The sequence below is a fragment of the Podarcis raffonei genome, chromosome 6 (assembly GCF_027172205.1).
Source record: "Podarcis raffonei isolate rPodRaf1 chromosome 6, rPodRaf1.pri, whole genome shotgun sequence".
In the NCBI taxonomy this organism is placed as follows: Eukaryota; Metazoa; Chordata; class Lepidosauria; order Squamata; family Lacertidae; genus Podarcis; species Podarcis raffonei.
In genome coordinates, this window is record NC_070607.1 from 35,987,588 (window position 1) to 36,003,914 (window position 16,327).

Below are 16,327 nucleotides of genomic sequence, written 5' to 3' on the forward strand. Positions count from 1 at the left end.
TTATCCTCCATGAACTTGTCTTATAACCTTTTAAAACCATCTTGAGTTGGTGACTATCACTGCCTCCTGTGGCAGGGAGTTCCATAGTTTAATTATGTGCCGTTTAGAGAAGGGCTTTGTTTAATCTGTGCTGAATCATCCAACGTTTAGCTTCCCTGGATGTCAATGAGTTCCAGCATTACGAGAGAGAAATGGTTAGGAGAAACTAGTACAAAAAAAAATAATGAAGGAAAACACAATTGCCAATCATTTAGACCAAGAGCAATCTTCCTCAGAAGGAGGGAAAGTGACTATTCCGTGGAAAATTCAGCTTCCTTGAAAAAGGTTTTCATACTGAAAAGTGAAAACCCGAAAAGTGAAAAATGATTCTGTTTAATTCCTGAAAACACTGTAAAAATAATACAGGAATACAGGGAAATGTAATTGTATACATAATAACCTATACTGCAGTTAGATTCTGCTGTCAGAGTTCCTGGGGAAACCCAGCCAGATGGGTGTGGTATAAACAATAAATTGTTGTTGTTGTTGTTGTTGTTGTTGTTGTTGTTGTTCTCTTGGCATACTCATTTCATGATATCTGAAGTTCCTAATGTTAATTGTTTTATACTTAAGGATTCAAAGCATTTAAGCCTTCTCTTGCCTTATACAACTTCCTGAGTTGTTAAGATTAAAATGCTTGATTCCCATCTGTTCCCCAGCCGTCCTCCATTTAATCACACCAACATGTACCTGCAGGAAAAGCATGCAAAATATTTCATTTCTCTTTAACAAGTTTATCAATGAGCCCCTGGGAGGCGGGGAGTGGAAAGAGGCAGACAATTATTTCTTGTAGTTGTCTGTGATCTATTGACAAATGCCTGTATTAATATATAGTCAGCTTGCATCTTTATACCACAGGCCTTAGAATTTTGACTAGGAACTGGGAATCAACATAAACATGTACAACTGCTGCTCTTGCATCATCTAAGTCCCAGCTTTGCTTACCCCATAAGCACTCCAGGTGTCTTAGTAGGCCTCCATAGAAGATGGAGCATAATCCCTGAGGGAGGGATCAGACTGAATGACCATCTAATCTAGCATCCTCTCACAGTGGTAAGCCCAGTGTCTATGGGAAGCCCACTAGCAGGACCTGGGCAAGCAGTAAGGACTCCTGAGGCTCAAGAACAGGAATGGGGAAACTCTGGCCTATGGATCTAATTGGGTTCACTGGGCTTCCCCATTTCACCAAGCAGGTACTGCTGTACATGTGACATCATCAGGCATGGGACATGTAGTTCCAACAATACTATTGTGTACTTCCCCCAGGATTTTGAATTCAAACTGCTTCCTCTGGAAAGGGGAAAGTGCTCTGTTTTGGGGAGCATTTTCCCTTTTGCAAAGACTTTATAGGTGGTTTCAGGGAGTTTCTTTGAAGTGTGTTCCTAGTGTCAACCAGCTGACTGAAGGTACTCTTTCATTGCCAAAGGAGCTTGTTGTAACCACCAATCAGTTGTTCAGTGCTTATGGCAGGCAGCCTCCTTTGGACTTTGGCAGGTGTCAATCACCTGGTGTCATTATGATGACAGGTGATTGGCAGGTAGTCATTTTGAATCACTTGTCAAAGTTAGCCTGTGTGGGATGAGGGAGATACCAACCAGATTCCTCACCCTTATGCAAGATATATGTTACTCTGCAGTTGCTGTTTTTTTATTTCTTCTTCTTCTTCTTCTTCTTCTTCTTCTTCTTCTTCTTCTTCTTCTGCTGCTGCTGCTGTTGTTGTTGTTTAAACAAAAAACAAAGCTATTGAAGCAGTTGTGAATGAGCAAAGGACGTATGGAAAGAGGCTGCTTAATAATCCTTTCTCTTTTGATCCTTTTCCTGTTAAAATCACTCTTGTATTAGCTAATTCCATTGGGGAGAGAACATAAGGCTTATCCATATCTTCCCTGGATCTTTCTTGCTATAGGTGAAAAAGCAGCTAGAGAGAAAGGTAATTCTGAGATGGAAACAACTGTCGGAAGGAACAGAGCACAGTCTTTTCCTGTTTAGATAAAGCCTGCTCCAGGCTGCTATGGGTTTAAATGAAACTTCTATGGAGGAAACAGACAGAAATCTAGTATGTGGCTGAAGCGTCAGAAGAGAAGATGGATGGGACAAAATACTGACCATGATTTCCCAAATATTGACCATGGTTTTCTAAACACTGACCTTGGTTTCCCAAGCTTCAGAGTTCTTGGTGAGCTTACAAAGTTGTCATCAACCCCAGCCCAAATTCCTAGGAATATAAATGAATATAAAGTCAAGAAATATAAATATATTACCAATGTTTATTAATCATCAATCACTGTCACTAGGAATTATAAAATGAAAAAAAATCATTTTAAATTCCCAAGGAAGGTACACTCTGTACATGCCCATGTGCTTTATTTCTGAGGCCCATAGCTCCTAATGAAAATTTTCACACTATACCTCATAGTGGCAGAGTGACCTGGAATTAAATCTATTTTAATTGTACAAACCTAAAGTTTTCGTAGGATCTTGAAACCATCCTGAAAAAATACCAGTAGTCTGGAGATGCCATTACTTCAGATTAAATTGTTGCCCAGCTGTTCATCTGGTCACAGTGCAAAGCAGGGCTTAACTGGTAGTAGCACCTATCCTGTGGAACAACTTTCCAGCAGAGAATATGCAGGCATTGGTGCTGGATGGCTTCCCCTGAAAGTGAAAAATGCACTATTTTAACAGGCTCCCCCCCACCTCCTGTTCTGCTATTGACTCCCACCTACTGTTTTGATTTGGGTTTTTGGATTTTATAGGATTATATTGTATTGCATTGGGTTTTAGATGTAAACCGCTTTGGTAATGCATAATGGAAGGGGGGAGCAGTATAGAAATCTTTAAAAATACAAATGAAAAATACAAACCAAGTGTATTCCCTGACTCATCGAGTCCCCAAGTACAGTGGTACCTCGGGTTACATACACTTCAGGTTACATACGCTTCAGGTTACAGACTCCGCTAACCCAGAAATAGTGCTTCAGGTTAAGAACTTTGCTTCAGGATGATAACAGAAATCGTGCTCCGGCTGCACAGCGGCAACAGGAGGCCCCATTAGCTAAAGTGGTGCTTCAGGTTAAGAACAGTTTCAGGTTAAGAACAGACCTCTGGAATGAATTAAGTACTTAACCCAAGGTACCACTGTACTGATGGGTTGCACACGCTCAATTGTCTCCACTTCCAGAGTTTGACACACTGACGTTATTTGTGACTTATGAGAGTGAGACACTTAGAGATGTGGTACTAAGGGATAATAAGCAGCGTGAGTGTGTTAATATTAAGTAAGAGATCAGCAAGGGTGGGATGTGGTCAGTTTTAGAAGCTGACAGCAACAGTTCTGCACATCTTGATTCTGCAGGAAGATCTCCCCACGATCTCTCATTGACTTTTCAGGGGCCTTCAGTTCCACTGGGGTGAATGATCCCCTGTTGAATTGAGCAACATCAAAGGGCCCTGCGGTTCAAAACCCACATCTTTAAGGGTTTCCCTTCTGCCTTCTGAACTTGCTTCTCAGCCAGAGAGTCCTTCCCTTTCCTGGTGTGCGCATGAGGGAACTGAGGGGTGGAGGCCTGCCAAAGGAGAAGGGCGACCCCACATTCAAGCAACCTCCCCCCTTTTTAAAAAAGAGATGTCACTTGTGTGAAGGCGATCTGGTGAAACCAGAGCAAGGCAAGAGTGGTCACACTCACCCTGTCCCCCAAATTCAGAGCGAGCTAAGTTTTAAAGGGAGGGGATGTTCAGAGAAGGAAGCTTTGAGCTTGAATGAATGGAAAGGAGGAGATGGAAGGGGGGGAGAGATACAAGCAACTGGAGCTCTTGAAAAGAAAATCGGTGTGTGTGTTTGTGTGTGTGTGTGTGTGTGTGTGTATCTCTTCCACATAGGCGAGCTCGCTATCTGGCTGCAATCAATGCCTCTAATTGATGCTTTCTTGCCTTCGCGGTGCCCCTTCACTCTCTTCTGTTGCTTGCGTGTGCGTGTGTGTTTTCTTTTCCCCTCTGCCATATATATTTTGTGTGGTGTGTGTGTGTGTGTGTGTGATTTTCCCACCAACGCCACCATCCCCTCCCCTCTTTCCCTCTCTGCTCCAGCAGCACCAGCACCAGCCACCAGGACAAGTTGCTACGGAAACGGCTGCATGGCAACCGGCTCAGAGCCTGGGGTCCGTCTGCTGCTGCTGCTGCTGCTGCCGCTGCTGCTTCTGCCGCCGCCGCCGCCGCCGCTTGTGTGGCTGCCTCATTCTCCCGCGCGCTTCCCTCCTCGCTAGATGGTGTGCGAGACACCCGAGACTAGACACGCTCCGGACGCGGGCAGCGAGAAGCGGCGAGGAGCGAGAGGAGGAGAGGCGGCGCGAGGAGCGGAGGGAGGCGGCAGAAGGCGAAGGCGAAGCCGGCACAGGCAGCAGCGGCGGCCGGACGAGAAGAGGCGAGAGGCGACTAGCCAGTCCGGGACGCTCTGCCGCTCGCCCGGGACCTGAGAAGAAGAAGAAGAAGGAGGAGAGGAGGCGGAGGAGGCGACGACGATTTCCCGCCCGCGCGCGCGCGCCTTTTTTTCCTTGTCTTTTTCCTTCTGAGGGGAGACGAGCCCAGAGCCCGACGCCGAGCCGGAGCGCAGCGCAGCTTCTCCCTCCGAAGCAGGCATGGACATGATGCCTCTGGTCCAGGGCGCTTGTTGCTCCAACCAGTGGCTGGCCGCGCTGCTGCTGAGCCTCTGCTGCCTGCTGCCCTCCTGCCTGCCCGCCGGGCAAAGTGTGGACTTCCCCGGGACGGCCGTGGACAACCTGGTGGTCAGGAAAGGCGAGACGGCGGTGCTGAGGTAGGGCTCGCCTCAGCTACTGCTGCTGCTCTCCTGCTCAGGGCGGCGCGCGGCGGGGGGGGGGGGGCAGAGGGCGGGAAAATAACATGTGAGGGGCTGTGTGTCGTGTGTGTGTGTGTGTTTCTCAACCCCCTCATGCTCAACTGGAGAAGTCCTGGCTGCACCAAAAAATGGGTCCGAGCCGTGGAGTTGCTGGGCAAAGAGAGAAAGAGAGAGGAGGCTCCATCCCATTTGGAAACTAATGGAGCCCCTCTGAGTTTTGTCCCCCTCCTGCCTCTCCCCCCCCCCAGCCATGTCCCCCCCCCCTCGCACTTGTGGCGTTGAAAGGTGTCCTCCCTCCTCTCCCCACCGAAATGCCCCTCTTGGTGGGACTTTCAGCGGAACTTTAGCATCGCCTTTTCGTTACTCGGTGGGCTCTTTGGAGTGAGTCTTCCTCCCTTGCTCCCTCTGTGGTGTTTTTTTATTATTATTATTCCCTTTCTCGTGGATTTGCAATTAGCTCTCTCCCCGGAATTACTTCGCAGCTTCTTCCTCAGGCGTGCTTCTTCTCTCAGCTCCTTGTTAAGCCTCTGAAAGCTGTAATGGCTCATCAGAGAACAGCGAACACCCCCCCCCTCGCACGCTCTCCCCCCCCCCCGCCGCGTCCCCAGCTTCGCAGGCGAAGTGGCTGCAGTGCAGACTCTGGTGTGTGCGTGGTGCGCGGTGCGAAATATCTCCTTTGAGCAGAAATGTTGGAAGTTGGTGCCCAGCAGAGCGATCCGAGTGATGCTTAAAACGCCGCCACCCCCCCCCCCCGTTCTTCAGAGCCTCCCTCCCTCTGGCGCTTGAAACTCCCGTCCAGATGCTTGCTGCATTATCACTGACAGTGCAGTTCCACGCATCTGACTGCTACGGTATGGGATATGTAGATTTCTCGAGAGATCTGATCCAGGGATCCATCTGTACCAAGTACCAAGCAATGCATACCGCAGTGTATTAACTAACACACGCACTTCTCTTTTTTTGCCTGGGAGAGGTGCCTGTATTCTGATGTTTAATTGGACCATTTCCCCCAAGCCCTGATCTATGCTGCAAAATAAAGGAGCTCCTGTTCTTCCTTTTTAAAAAAAAACAACAGAGAGAGAGCTTTGCGTGTGGAGATGATTTAAGAGCACACATTGCCACTTGTCTTGTAAATGCAGAGCCCCGTGCCCAATTAGTTGACGTTGTGAAACTGTAGAGAATAAGCAGACAGTTTGGTAACGGAAAGATCCAAAGGGATGGGGGGGTGGACTCTGTACCTCAGCAGCAGATGAATGCAAAAGGTCCTTACTTGCCTTTGGAATACTAAGTTTGTTCAAAGAAGTTGGAATGGGAATCACTGATGCTCGACTTAATTTCTTTGGGATAGTGCTTGATGTTTGTAACAGGATCTGCAGTGCAACCTTCCTATGTCTGCTACATAGCACTGCTCAGCAGTAACAGTTCACTGAGGATACAGATACACTCCACTTCAGGTTCTTGGCATTTTCATGGCGATTTTCATAGGAGGATGTTAACGATGTGTATTAATTACTTTTTCAAATATACATATTTCTGCCACCAGAAGATTGCACGGTTTACAGCAGTTTTGCAATTCCTTCCTTTTTAACAACGTTTCCATTTCATAACAACTCACTTGGCTAGTGGATAATTTGTTTACCAGTAGCAGTCTATCGTCTATGCATCCCTCCCAGCGCCCCCCCAACTGGCTTAATTAGTCACCTGTTTTAATTTGTGCCTCCCCAGCCCCCAGCTTAATTTTTAGTGGTCGCATTTTGCACATTGCCAGGACAAGGGTGTGTGTGAAGGGAGGGGAGCGATTGTATGGTTTTTCTTACTACTTAGAATAAGTACAAAGATTCCTACTTCTTGTTTCTTACATGTTCATAGGTTAGTCTCTGCAGCAGTTTTAACCATGAACGACATGGTTATAAATTGTGTTGCTTGCTGATAGTGAATTAGATTCGTAAACTAACTTCATCAGAATCCTTGGTTTTCACTTATACTGCAAAGCTCTTGCCGTATATTTATTGCAGAAGATACTCTTTCATTGTTTCAAACTGTGGCAGGGGCAGCCCAGCCCTATTTATTTCCCTGACTGTTCTCATGTGGTGGATGCTGAGAACACATTCAGTGTTTATGCACCACTGGTTGACATATTTTTCATCTGTAGTAATATGCTGTAGTTACAGTCCATGGTTTTAGAATACATTGGAATTTACTCTTGTTGGTTTCCCATGCTGCAGACAGAAAGTAAATGCAACCCTAGTCTCTTTCTTTATTTGCATTGCCTCCAATGTAAAGACAGCCAAGGATCAGAGTTGATGAGCTGAGTTTTCCCATTCATGCTAGGATGCAAACCAGTGCTAGTGGGCAGTGTGAATCCTTCATACATATTTTTAAAGAAACCCAGTGAATTCAGAACTAAGCAACCGATGGTGCCTTTTCGCACCTAGAATTAAATGTGTATGTTATCACTGTAACATATGTATTTCTCCAAGGCCTGGCTATGACGCGGAATACATTACATAAATGCAATAGGACTTTTATGGCAAAGCAATTCTTCCCATCTTGTAAGTGGGGGAGCATGAATAGCAGCTTTTAAAATAAAATTCCACCGAGAATAGAATGCACTATACATTATTTTACCAGAGAAAGCAAAATGCATTACTGATCTACTGGGCACAGAAGAGCAAAGGCAATATTAATGTTGTTAAAATTCCTTGAATGTTTCTTAAGGAATGGCACATTTTGTGGAATGAAATACATTCCCCTTGGTATCTGTCGTGCAAGCAAAGTTTACTTCAGTAGAGCCCAATTTTCAAGGAAAGTTGATAGGAAACAGAGGAGCAACTTAGCCATTTGATGCAGACTTCCTAGTCATTCTCTGGAATCTTGTCCCTACGGGTTATGCACAGCTTTTATTTAATGCATAAAACCCAGAACACTTAAATTAATGAAAATCTACAAGAAAATGCTTTTTAGGTGTCGTATTCGGGAAGCAGCCTTCTGCAAACACGGACAAGGAATGCAGAGTACATATTGCAGCTGTTTCAATGGCTCTGTTGATTTGTTCACAGGTAGTAGCTAGTGTATTTTCTTCCACTTACCCAAGACTAGAGTGTGATGGTTGGGATTAATGCATCTTGCTCTGCATAAAGAAATGTATATAAATATAAGGTGATACTGTATCACATATTTTTAACACTGTGATTCTGTATACAAACAACTATGTTTTATAAGGTTCATGCAAATATTTTGATTCTCAGAATCAAACTGTATTTTCATGTTTAAAAAGAAATATTTTGTTTCGCCAGGGGTCCCCAAAGGAACTACACGCTTAAAATATTGCAATCAAGAAACTTCTAATTTGAAGACTTAAATCATCCAGTATAACTGCTGGTGGCTAATATTAAAGGTCAAGTGTTGGGATCTCTGAGTCATCCTTTCAGTGTTTGAGTCAGCAGTTTTGTTGTTTAATGAAAGGACGATTATGTTAATAAGGATGATATACAGGTGTTTTAATTATCTGACTGCTGAACTGTTGAAAAACGTTACCAGTTAGGCATTTTAGCTGAAATGCTATAGGGATGTAACTGTGGAATGGTGGTGGAGTCTTTCTCTGATAAATCCACAAGCCAAGTGAAGCCAGTAATGTCTGCGCTTGTGTCAGTGGTAGCAAGACTCTTTTTCTAGGAAGCAATTCTTGTAATCACCATTAGTGGAGTCCAGTGCCAGACTTCCATGTGACTTTGCAGTGTCCCACGTGGGGCAAAATGTGATGGAATAAGGATAGCTTTCTTCCAGAAGCTTGGGCTGCAATTCTATACACAGTTACTAGGGAATAATCACCATTGAACAAAGGTGGGGTATATTTCTGAGTACACACCTGTCTAGAAATTCACTGACAAAAGGTTTAAAGGAGGGATGTGCTATATATTGTAAGTATTATCTGAAAAAAATGAAGTATTATACTTTGTACGTGCAAGCTTCAAACATCTTATGTCTGCCAGCAATCTATATTTTAAACAACTTGCCTTGTTTTATAGGGTTGGGCAGCAAGCTGAAACATAATAGCTACACAGATTGAAATAAAATCGCAGGTCTACCAAATAAAACCACAGCTTTACAGCACCTTTTATCATTTTGTATATTTGGGTATCACAGTTCCAGTGTTGGAATACTAATATTATTGGTGATGTACACAAGGGATGGAGAACTTGCAGCCCTCCAGATGTTGTTGGACACTAGCTCCCATCACCTGTCGCTAGTGTGGACAATGGTTGGGGGTTATTGAAAATGTAGGCCAACAGTATCTGTGAGCCACAAATCTCCACCTCTGATACGTCCTTGCTGGATGATGATTATCACTGGGAGTCATGATCTGTTCCAGCCAGCCATTTTTCTAAAGCAGCCTTTTCCAACCAACCAAGTGCCATTCAGAGGCTTGGGCCTGCAGGCCCCACCATCCCTGAAAGATAGCAATGTGCAGAATCTTGCTCCCCTACCCCACCCCACAAGGCACATATGACTGGACTCACATGAGAGTGCCCAACTAGAACTATGGTACAGGACAGGGTATTCTGACTACAGGGTTGCATGATCAACTTTTGATTTTTATTACAACCCTGAGATCTACTGACTGGTGCAAAATGAGAACAAAATTTGGGAAAGGCTGGTGAAGATTGCTGCCTCCAAGAAAACTCGATCACAGAAAAGGATTTAGCTCCCACAACAGCAATGTTCCTGAATATTTTTAACTTTCTCCCATTTAAATGAATGGCTATGACCCACCCCATGGAGAAAAGAAAAAAGAAACTTGTAATCCCACCCAGGCATATGTCCCATTGAACTTATTATGGCTTATTTCTGAATAGACATATATAATATTGTACTACCGTACTCTGTCATTCTGAACTGACTAAAATGAATCATGACTTAGCAATACGCATCCTGGATATTGGTTTTATGTTAGGATGTATCTCTGTGCTTCTACAATATATCATCCAGACCTGATAACAGCCCAATTGCTTCTGTGGTATAGACGCTGTTGTGATTTGGGGCATGGCCTTTGTTGACGTACTTCAACAAAAATGAAAACCGCAGACGCAAACACAGTGAATTAGTTGAATAGAATGACACAACTTTTTAATATATGTCTTAAAGCACTTACGCAGTTTGTGCTAGTCTGTTCAGTTCAACAGATCTGATGTACTGCAAGAACGTAGTTATAACTAAGCAATGAGTAAGTCAAAGTTTATAGGTACCATTTTAAAAATTGGACAGACGTGCTTAGGCTTTCCTTGGGGCAAGGTGTGAGGACCCATGATACAGTCATCTCCCTGAATCTATGATGCTCTGATCAGTGCCTAGATGGGAGATCGAATGGAAATCCCATGTACTCCAACTTGAGTTCCATGATGGGAAAAGTTATTCTTTCTCCCTTCCTTTTTGGTGAGCTACAACTGGCATTTTTTTCATTTTCTACATCGTAAGTCAGTAAACTTCATTCCTTCCCAGTGTCACAGTGTACATAGTGGAACATGGTAAACTGCCTTATACTGAGCCAGCCATTCGTCCATCTAAGTTATTATTGCCTACACTGATGATCAGCAAAATTCTGGGATTCCAGGCAGAAATCTTTCCCAGTCTTACCTGGAAATGCCAAGGACTGAATATGGGAACATCAAAATGCAAAACATGTGCTCTACTACCACACTATGGCCCTTAAAAGATTGTTGGGGGAAAGCTTGACTGAATTCTTGAGGCGCAGATTAAAATTAACAATCTGGTTTTGAAGTGGGACTGAAATGAAGGTTTGAAGAAAGTAGCAAATGCACCAAAATGCATATCCGCTTGGAATATGGAAGACACACATGCTGGAAAATGGAGAACTGAGTTTCACAAAGATAACTCCTTGGCTGTGATGTTGAGGCCAAGAGGAATAAGAAAATTGAGAATCAAGGCATTGCAAACAAGAAAGCCCCTGTGTGATTATCGTTAAATCACATCTAATGTGTTGGTGGATTTGACACGTGGTTGTAAGTTGAGCAATGTGAATTCGGACAAAAATGGAAAGTTGGATGCTAGGTATAGTAACAGGGCCATACTGATTTACTGAAGGCAGTCTTATATCTGTGGGAACATCTAAGAGAAAATAAGATGAGTTTATGGCTCATTAAAATGGGACTTAGATGTTTAATTGCAGGTTCAAGCCCTGTAGATTCACTGGAAAATAACCTTTCTGAAGTGTGTCCTAAAGGTATATAAGAAAATGCTAATATTTTTTCAGAGTTGGCCATAATAATTTGTGGTGGCAGGTGAGAATCTTCGCTGAAAATGCCTCTTGGCATCTAGGGATGGAAAAAATTAACCAATTTCAGTTCTATTAGTTTCACACTCCCCCCTCCCAATCTTAAATTCACTTCTTCACATTTCTTCATTGATTTTCAATGATAATGATGATGATGATGATGATTTATTGATTATACCCCGCCCATCTGGCTGGGTTTCCCCAGCCACAAGGTTTCATCAGTAAAAAATTCTTATGAAAATTCTTCAGCATGTTAATGTGAATTTCTTCTAAAACCACATTTTCTGTATGCAGTTTTGACTAATGTACACATTTTGCACGCAGTTTCTTCAAATGTAATGCTGGATGGCATTCTTCAAATGTAATGCTGGATGGCACAGTTGGATAGAGCGTGATGCTGATAATGCCAAGTTTGCAGGTTCAATCCCTGTATGGGACAGCATTGCAGGGGGTTGGACTAGATGATCCTCAGGTTTCCTTCCAGCTCTACAATTCTATGATACTGGATAAATCTATGATATTTTTGCATCTATTTTCATTAATATATTCATTTTTATGCACAATTTCCCCCCAATATGCATTTTTGTTAACACCAGTTAGAGAACTGCATTAAGGTTTCGTAATAAAGATGAGGGCATCAGATGGCTCCAGGATACATTTTAGATGGATGTAAAGTTGTGTATGTTTTGTTTATATACTGCCCACAGTATGTAATGTTGCATGCTGTTGGGGGTATGTTATCTCACTTGTAGTTTATAATGATTCTATGGCAGTATAAGTGGGGCATGGGTGGTGCTGTGGGTTAAACCACAGAGCCTAGGACTTGCTGATCAGAAGGTCGGTGGTTCGAATCCTCGCGACAGGGTGAGTTCCCATTGCTTGGTCCCTGCTCCTGCCAACCTAGCAGTTCGAAAGCACGTCAAAGCGCAAGTAGATAAATAAGTACTTCTCCGGCGGGAAGGTAAATGGCATTTCCGTGCGCTGCTCTGGTTTCGCCAGAAGTGGCTTAGTCATGCTGGCCACATGACCCAGAAAAACTGTCTGTGGACAAATGTTGGCTCTCTCAATCAGTAAAGCGAGATGAGCACCGCAACCCCAGAGTCGTTCATGACTAGACTTAACTGTCAGCGGTCCTTAACCTTTACCTTTTACGGCAGTATAAATAGATCTGATTTCTCTTTCCAAATGTCTGGATATATTTGTGCATGAACATAAATCAGCATTTGGGTCAACTTCATAGGGAACTATTGGTCCTGGTAGTTCAGTATAGTACAATTATTGGCAGTAGACTGGTCTCCAGGGTTTGAGACAGCCATCTTTCCAGCTATTATATTGAGATCCTGGGGACTGAACTCTTCAGCCCTTCCCACAAAGGTAGCATTTACCAAGTCTACCTGCTGTAGACTATTCCAGCTTCTTTTTATTAAACCCTCAATAAACTTAATTCTATATCAGTCCTAAGCAACTTGTTCCATTACTCAAGTGCTGTTTTTTTATGGCTTAGAAACCTTTCCTACTGTCAAATTTAAAAACCTGCCTTTTTGTAATTCAATAAATTGAAGTGCATATTAGAGACGATTTAACCACAGGCTCAAGTGCCAGGTGTTTATCTGTTAATTGGCATAGATTTGAAATGAAGAAATCTTCCATAAACAGCTTCTTAACTTTAGACACCTACATGTGGCAAAAAAAATGTATTAATTTTTCAGAAAGATCCGCATGAATACTCACTTTGCAAATCATTCTACAAGTATAAAATAGAGGAAAGAAATTGAAGCCATTAATAAGGAAAGGATTTACAATGGAGGAAAAGACAAGATTAAATGTAGGTAGAGGAGCTAATATATCCAGGAGCATAAGAGCATGCATCAGACTAAAGCAACCTCATGGACTGCTGAATAAATGTGCATAGTTATAGGAAGATTTTGCTTGCAGCACACAGCAGAAATTTCACTTCTCTAGATATTTGACCTGGAATAAGGACCTAAATAGATGAGTCAATAACCTTCTAATCTGCATAACATTGCCATTCCACTTTTACAATCCAGTTGTTTATTGAAAGAAAAGTTATAGTGCTGCTTATATCACACAAAAAATGAAAGAGCTATACTAGCATTAAATGAATGCCCTCCATATATTTTGGATTACCGCTACCATCCTCTCTTACCATTTGGCCATGCTCGCTGGGTCTAACATAAGCTGGGAGTCCAATTTATTTAGGGGGTAGAATCAAGGTGTAAAGTCTTTAGTAGCAAGTCAAATAGTAGAATTTCTTTGAGGCTTGGTGGTGGGATGTGTGCTGAAGACATATTGGAAGCTTGGGGCTTTTCTGATAATTGTGTTCCCTAAATTTTGACCCACACCTTTTAGCGGTTTCTGGAATTATGATTGTCAACATAAAAAATCCTATAAAATAAACACACAAAAATTGGCCGCCTGAACTGCCAGATTATACCTGTTATTTTCTTGCCTTCCTATAGTATTTTACCAAGAAAATTTCCTATACTCTGCCAGGGTGATTTTGTTAGACCAAGTGGCCATTGAATTATCCATTGACAAATAGCATTTCGTATTACAATAAGCAAATAGCAGACCCTCCAAGTTTTCCACTTTTCCAGATTTACAGAAGCTGTCCCAGTTTCTCATTTGATCCCAGAATGTCCCACTTTTCCTTAGGACATCCCTATTTTCACTGGAAAAATGTTGGAGTGTATGGAGTTATACAACCCCCGAGCCAAGGAGGTCCACATTTAGAAGACATCTGAAGCCAGCCTTGTATAGAGAAGTTTTTTTAATATTATGTTTCTATATACTTTTGTACCTTGGTTTTCGAACAGCTTAGTTCTCAAATGTTTTGGCTCCCAAACGCTGCAAACCTGGAAGTGACTGTTCTGGTTTGCAAACTGTTTTTGGAAGGCGAACGTCCGATGGGGCTTCTGCGGCTTCCAATTGGCTGCAGGTTCTTACTGCAGCCAATCAAAAGCCGCACTTTGGTTTCCAAACGTTTTGGAAGTTGAACAGACTTCCAGAACGGATTCCGTTCAACTTCTAAGGTACGACTATATGTTGGAAGCCTCCCAATGTGGCTTGGGCAACCCAGTCAGATGGGTGGGGTATATATAATGAAATTGTTGTAGTTGTTGTTGAATAAGATGTCCCTATTTTCATTGGAGAAATGTTGAAAGGTATGAAATAGTAAAGTGCCCGAGAGCTACTAGAAAATATACATATTGTAAGGAATGAAAGTTGCTTCTGTGTAGGATGTGCTGTTGGGACAAAAAGATTACCTTAGATTTTTTTCAATTATTTTCTTCTCACTGAATGGCATTGAGTGTCAGTGTCCTAAATGTTAGCAAAATAGAAGATTCAGCCTCCAGATTAAGTCTGCCTGATCAGCTGACATGCTTAAACTGCAGTATTCCCAAGGACTACAGAGAATGAATTACACTGGTTTTAATCCCATAAGGATAAGATAATCAAAGCCTGTATCAAACCTGTTTTTTAAAACAGATGTGGTTTTGGCATTTTAATGCATGTGCACTTGCTGCACCAAGCACATATTTTGGTTTTCAAGTTACTCTGCAGGCCAAGAGATATCACAAGGGGGGAGGCTCTTTTAGGCCAACAGCCACCTTTCCTCTTGGGTAATTTTCCAGGGACCATGTGCAAAAGGTAGGCAGAGCCAGAGGCAAAAGTGGGCAAAGCAATACATGCAGTTTTTACAACAACAACAATTTATTATTTATACCCCACCCATCTGGCTGGGTTTCCCCAGCCACTGTGGGTGGCTTCCAGCAAAATATTAAAATACAGTAATTCACCAAATCTTAAAAGCTTCACTAAACAGGGCTGGCTTCAGATGTCTTCTAAAAGTCAGATAGTGTTTATTTCTTTGACATCTGCTACCTTTGGTAGCTTGGTTTCTAGACACACTGTCATATGCTCTCAATCCCTCGTTTGCCTGGATATGGGACTATCAGAATTTAGGGACACATTTCTACCTAGCCAAAAACACTTATGAGGAATGTGAAACAGGGCCTGTGAGCTGTGTGCCCTGGAAAGGGTATGGCCGAGAAATATGAGATAGCCAGCCTCATTTAGCCAACATGTTACAGTCTAAATAATGCCTGGAGGGGTTAAGACTATAGAGTAAGTTGTCCTGCCAGGCCTACTTCACCTTGGAAGGAACTAGCTACAGTCAAACCTTGGTTCCTGAACAGCTCCGTTTTAGAATGTTTCGGCTCCCGAATGCCAAAAACCTGGAAGTAAGTGCTCCAGTTTTTGAATGTTTTTCGGAAACTGAATGTCCGACACAGTTTCCGCTTGACTGCAGAAAACTCTTACAGCCAGTTGGAAGCCACACCTCAGTTGTCATATGTTTCAGAAGCTGAACAAGCTTCCGGAATGGATTACATTCAAGAACTGAGGTTTGACTGTGATCAAGGCAATTATTCACCCCCAATCTACCTGAGAAGCTCAATGTGTAAGGAAGTCTGAGCAGGTTGCCATGTTTTACTGCCTGTGTAACATTTTCTGAATGCTGAATGGAAAAGGACATGAACAAGACCTTTGAAGTGTTTGTAAGTAAACCAATTTTTAACTTACCAAACGTGGTCTTTTCCTATACTAGGGGAAGAGGGAACTCACAAGGGTGTATTTTAAAGGCCCAACAGCTTATATTTCCTTGCTTTACTTTGCTGCATATTTTGTGATTTTAAATCTCTTCTGAGTTTCTCTCATGAAAGATTACTTGCTTTAAACTTGGATCTTTTGACATCCAGTAATTCTCCTTTCTACATACCATTTCCCACTGCCACCAACAAAGAATGGTCCTGACAGCAAGATAGAGGGACTTGGAGGGCCACATTCAGACCCTGGACCTGTGGTTCTTCACCCTGGATGTATGAAGGAATGCTAAGCAATCACTTTTGGCATAGGATTCCAGAGATGGGGTCTTGCTGTCCCATTTAACGTAAACTGTAGAGGGAGGAAATAAGAGAGTCATTTGCCTTTTTCATTTGAGTTGTGAAAAACTCTGGGCTTATTCCTGGCCCTTAAATGGCAATGACTTGGTCTGCAGTGTACAACCCATTTCCTGATAAATGCAGTAATAATGAATAAATCTCTGAATGATGATGTGCCTT

At 42.8% G+C, this 16,327-nt stretch overlaps 1 protein-coding gene across 2 annotated transcripts in view; it reads left to right on the forward strand.

Moving 5' to 3' along the window:
- The first annotated feature begins 4,201 nt into the window (after positions 1-4,201).
- The window catches only part of NEGR1 (neuronal growth regulator 1), a 453,778-nt gene continuing 441,652 nt past the window's right edge, over positions 4,202-16,327 (forward strand). The window contains exon 1 of one of the 2 annotated variants that reach the window (XM_053392063.1): positions 4,202-4,849. In XM_053392063.1, the coding sequence (XP_053248038.1) occupies positions 4,674-4,849 (176 nt within the window). In that variant the 5' untranslated portion in view covers positions 4,202-4,673. The remainder of the gene's footprint in view (positions 4,850-16,327) is intronic. The other variant, XM_053392064.1, reaches the window with a different exon arrangement.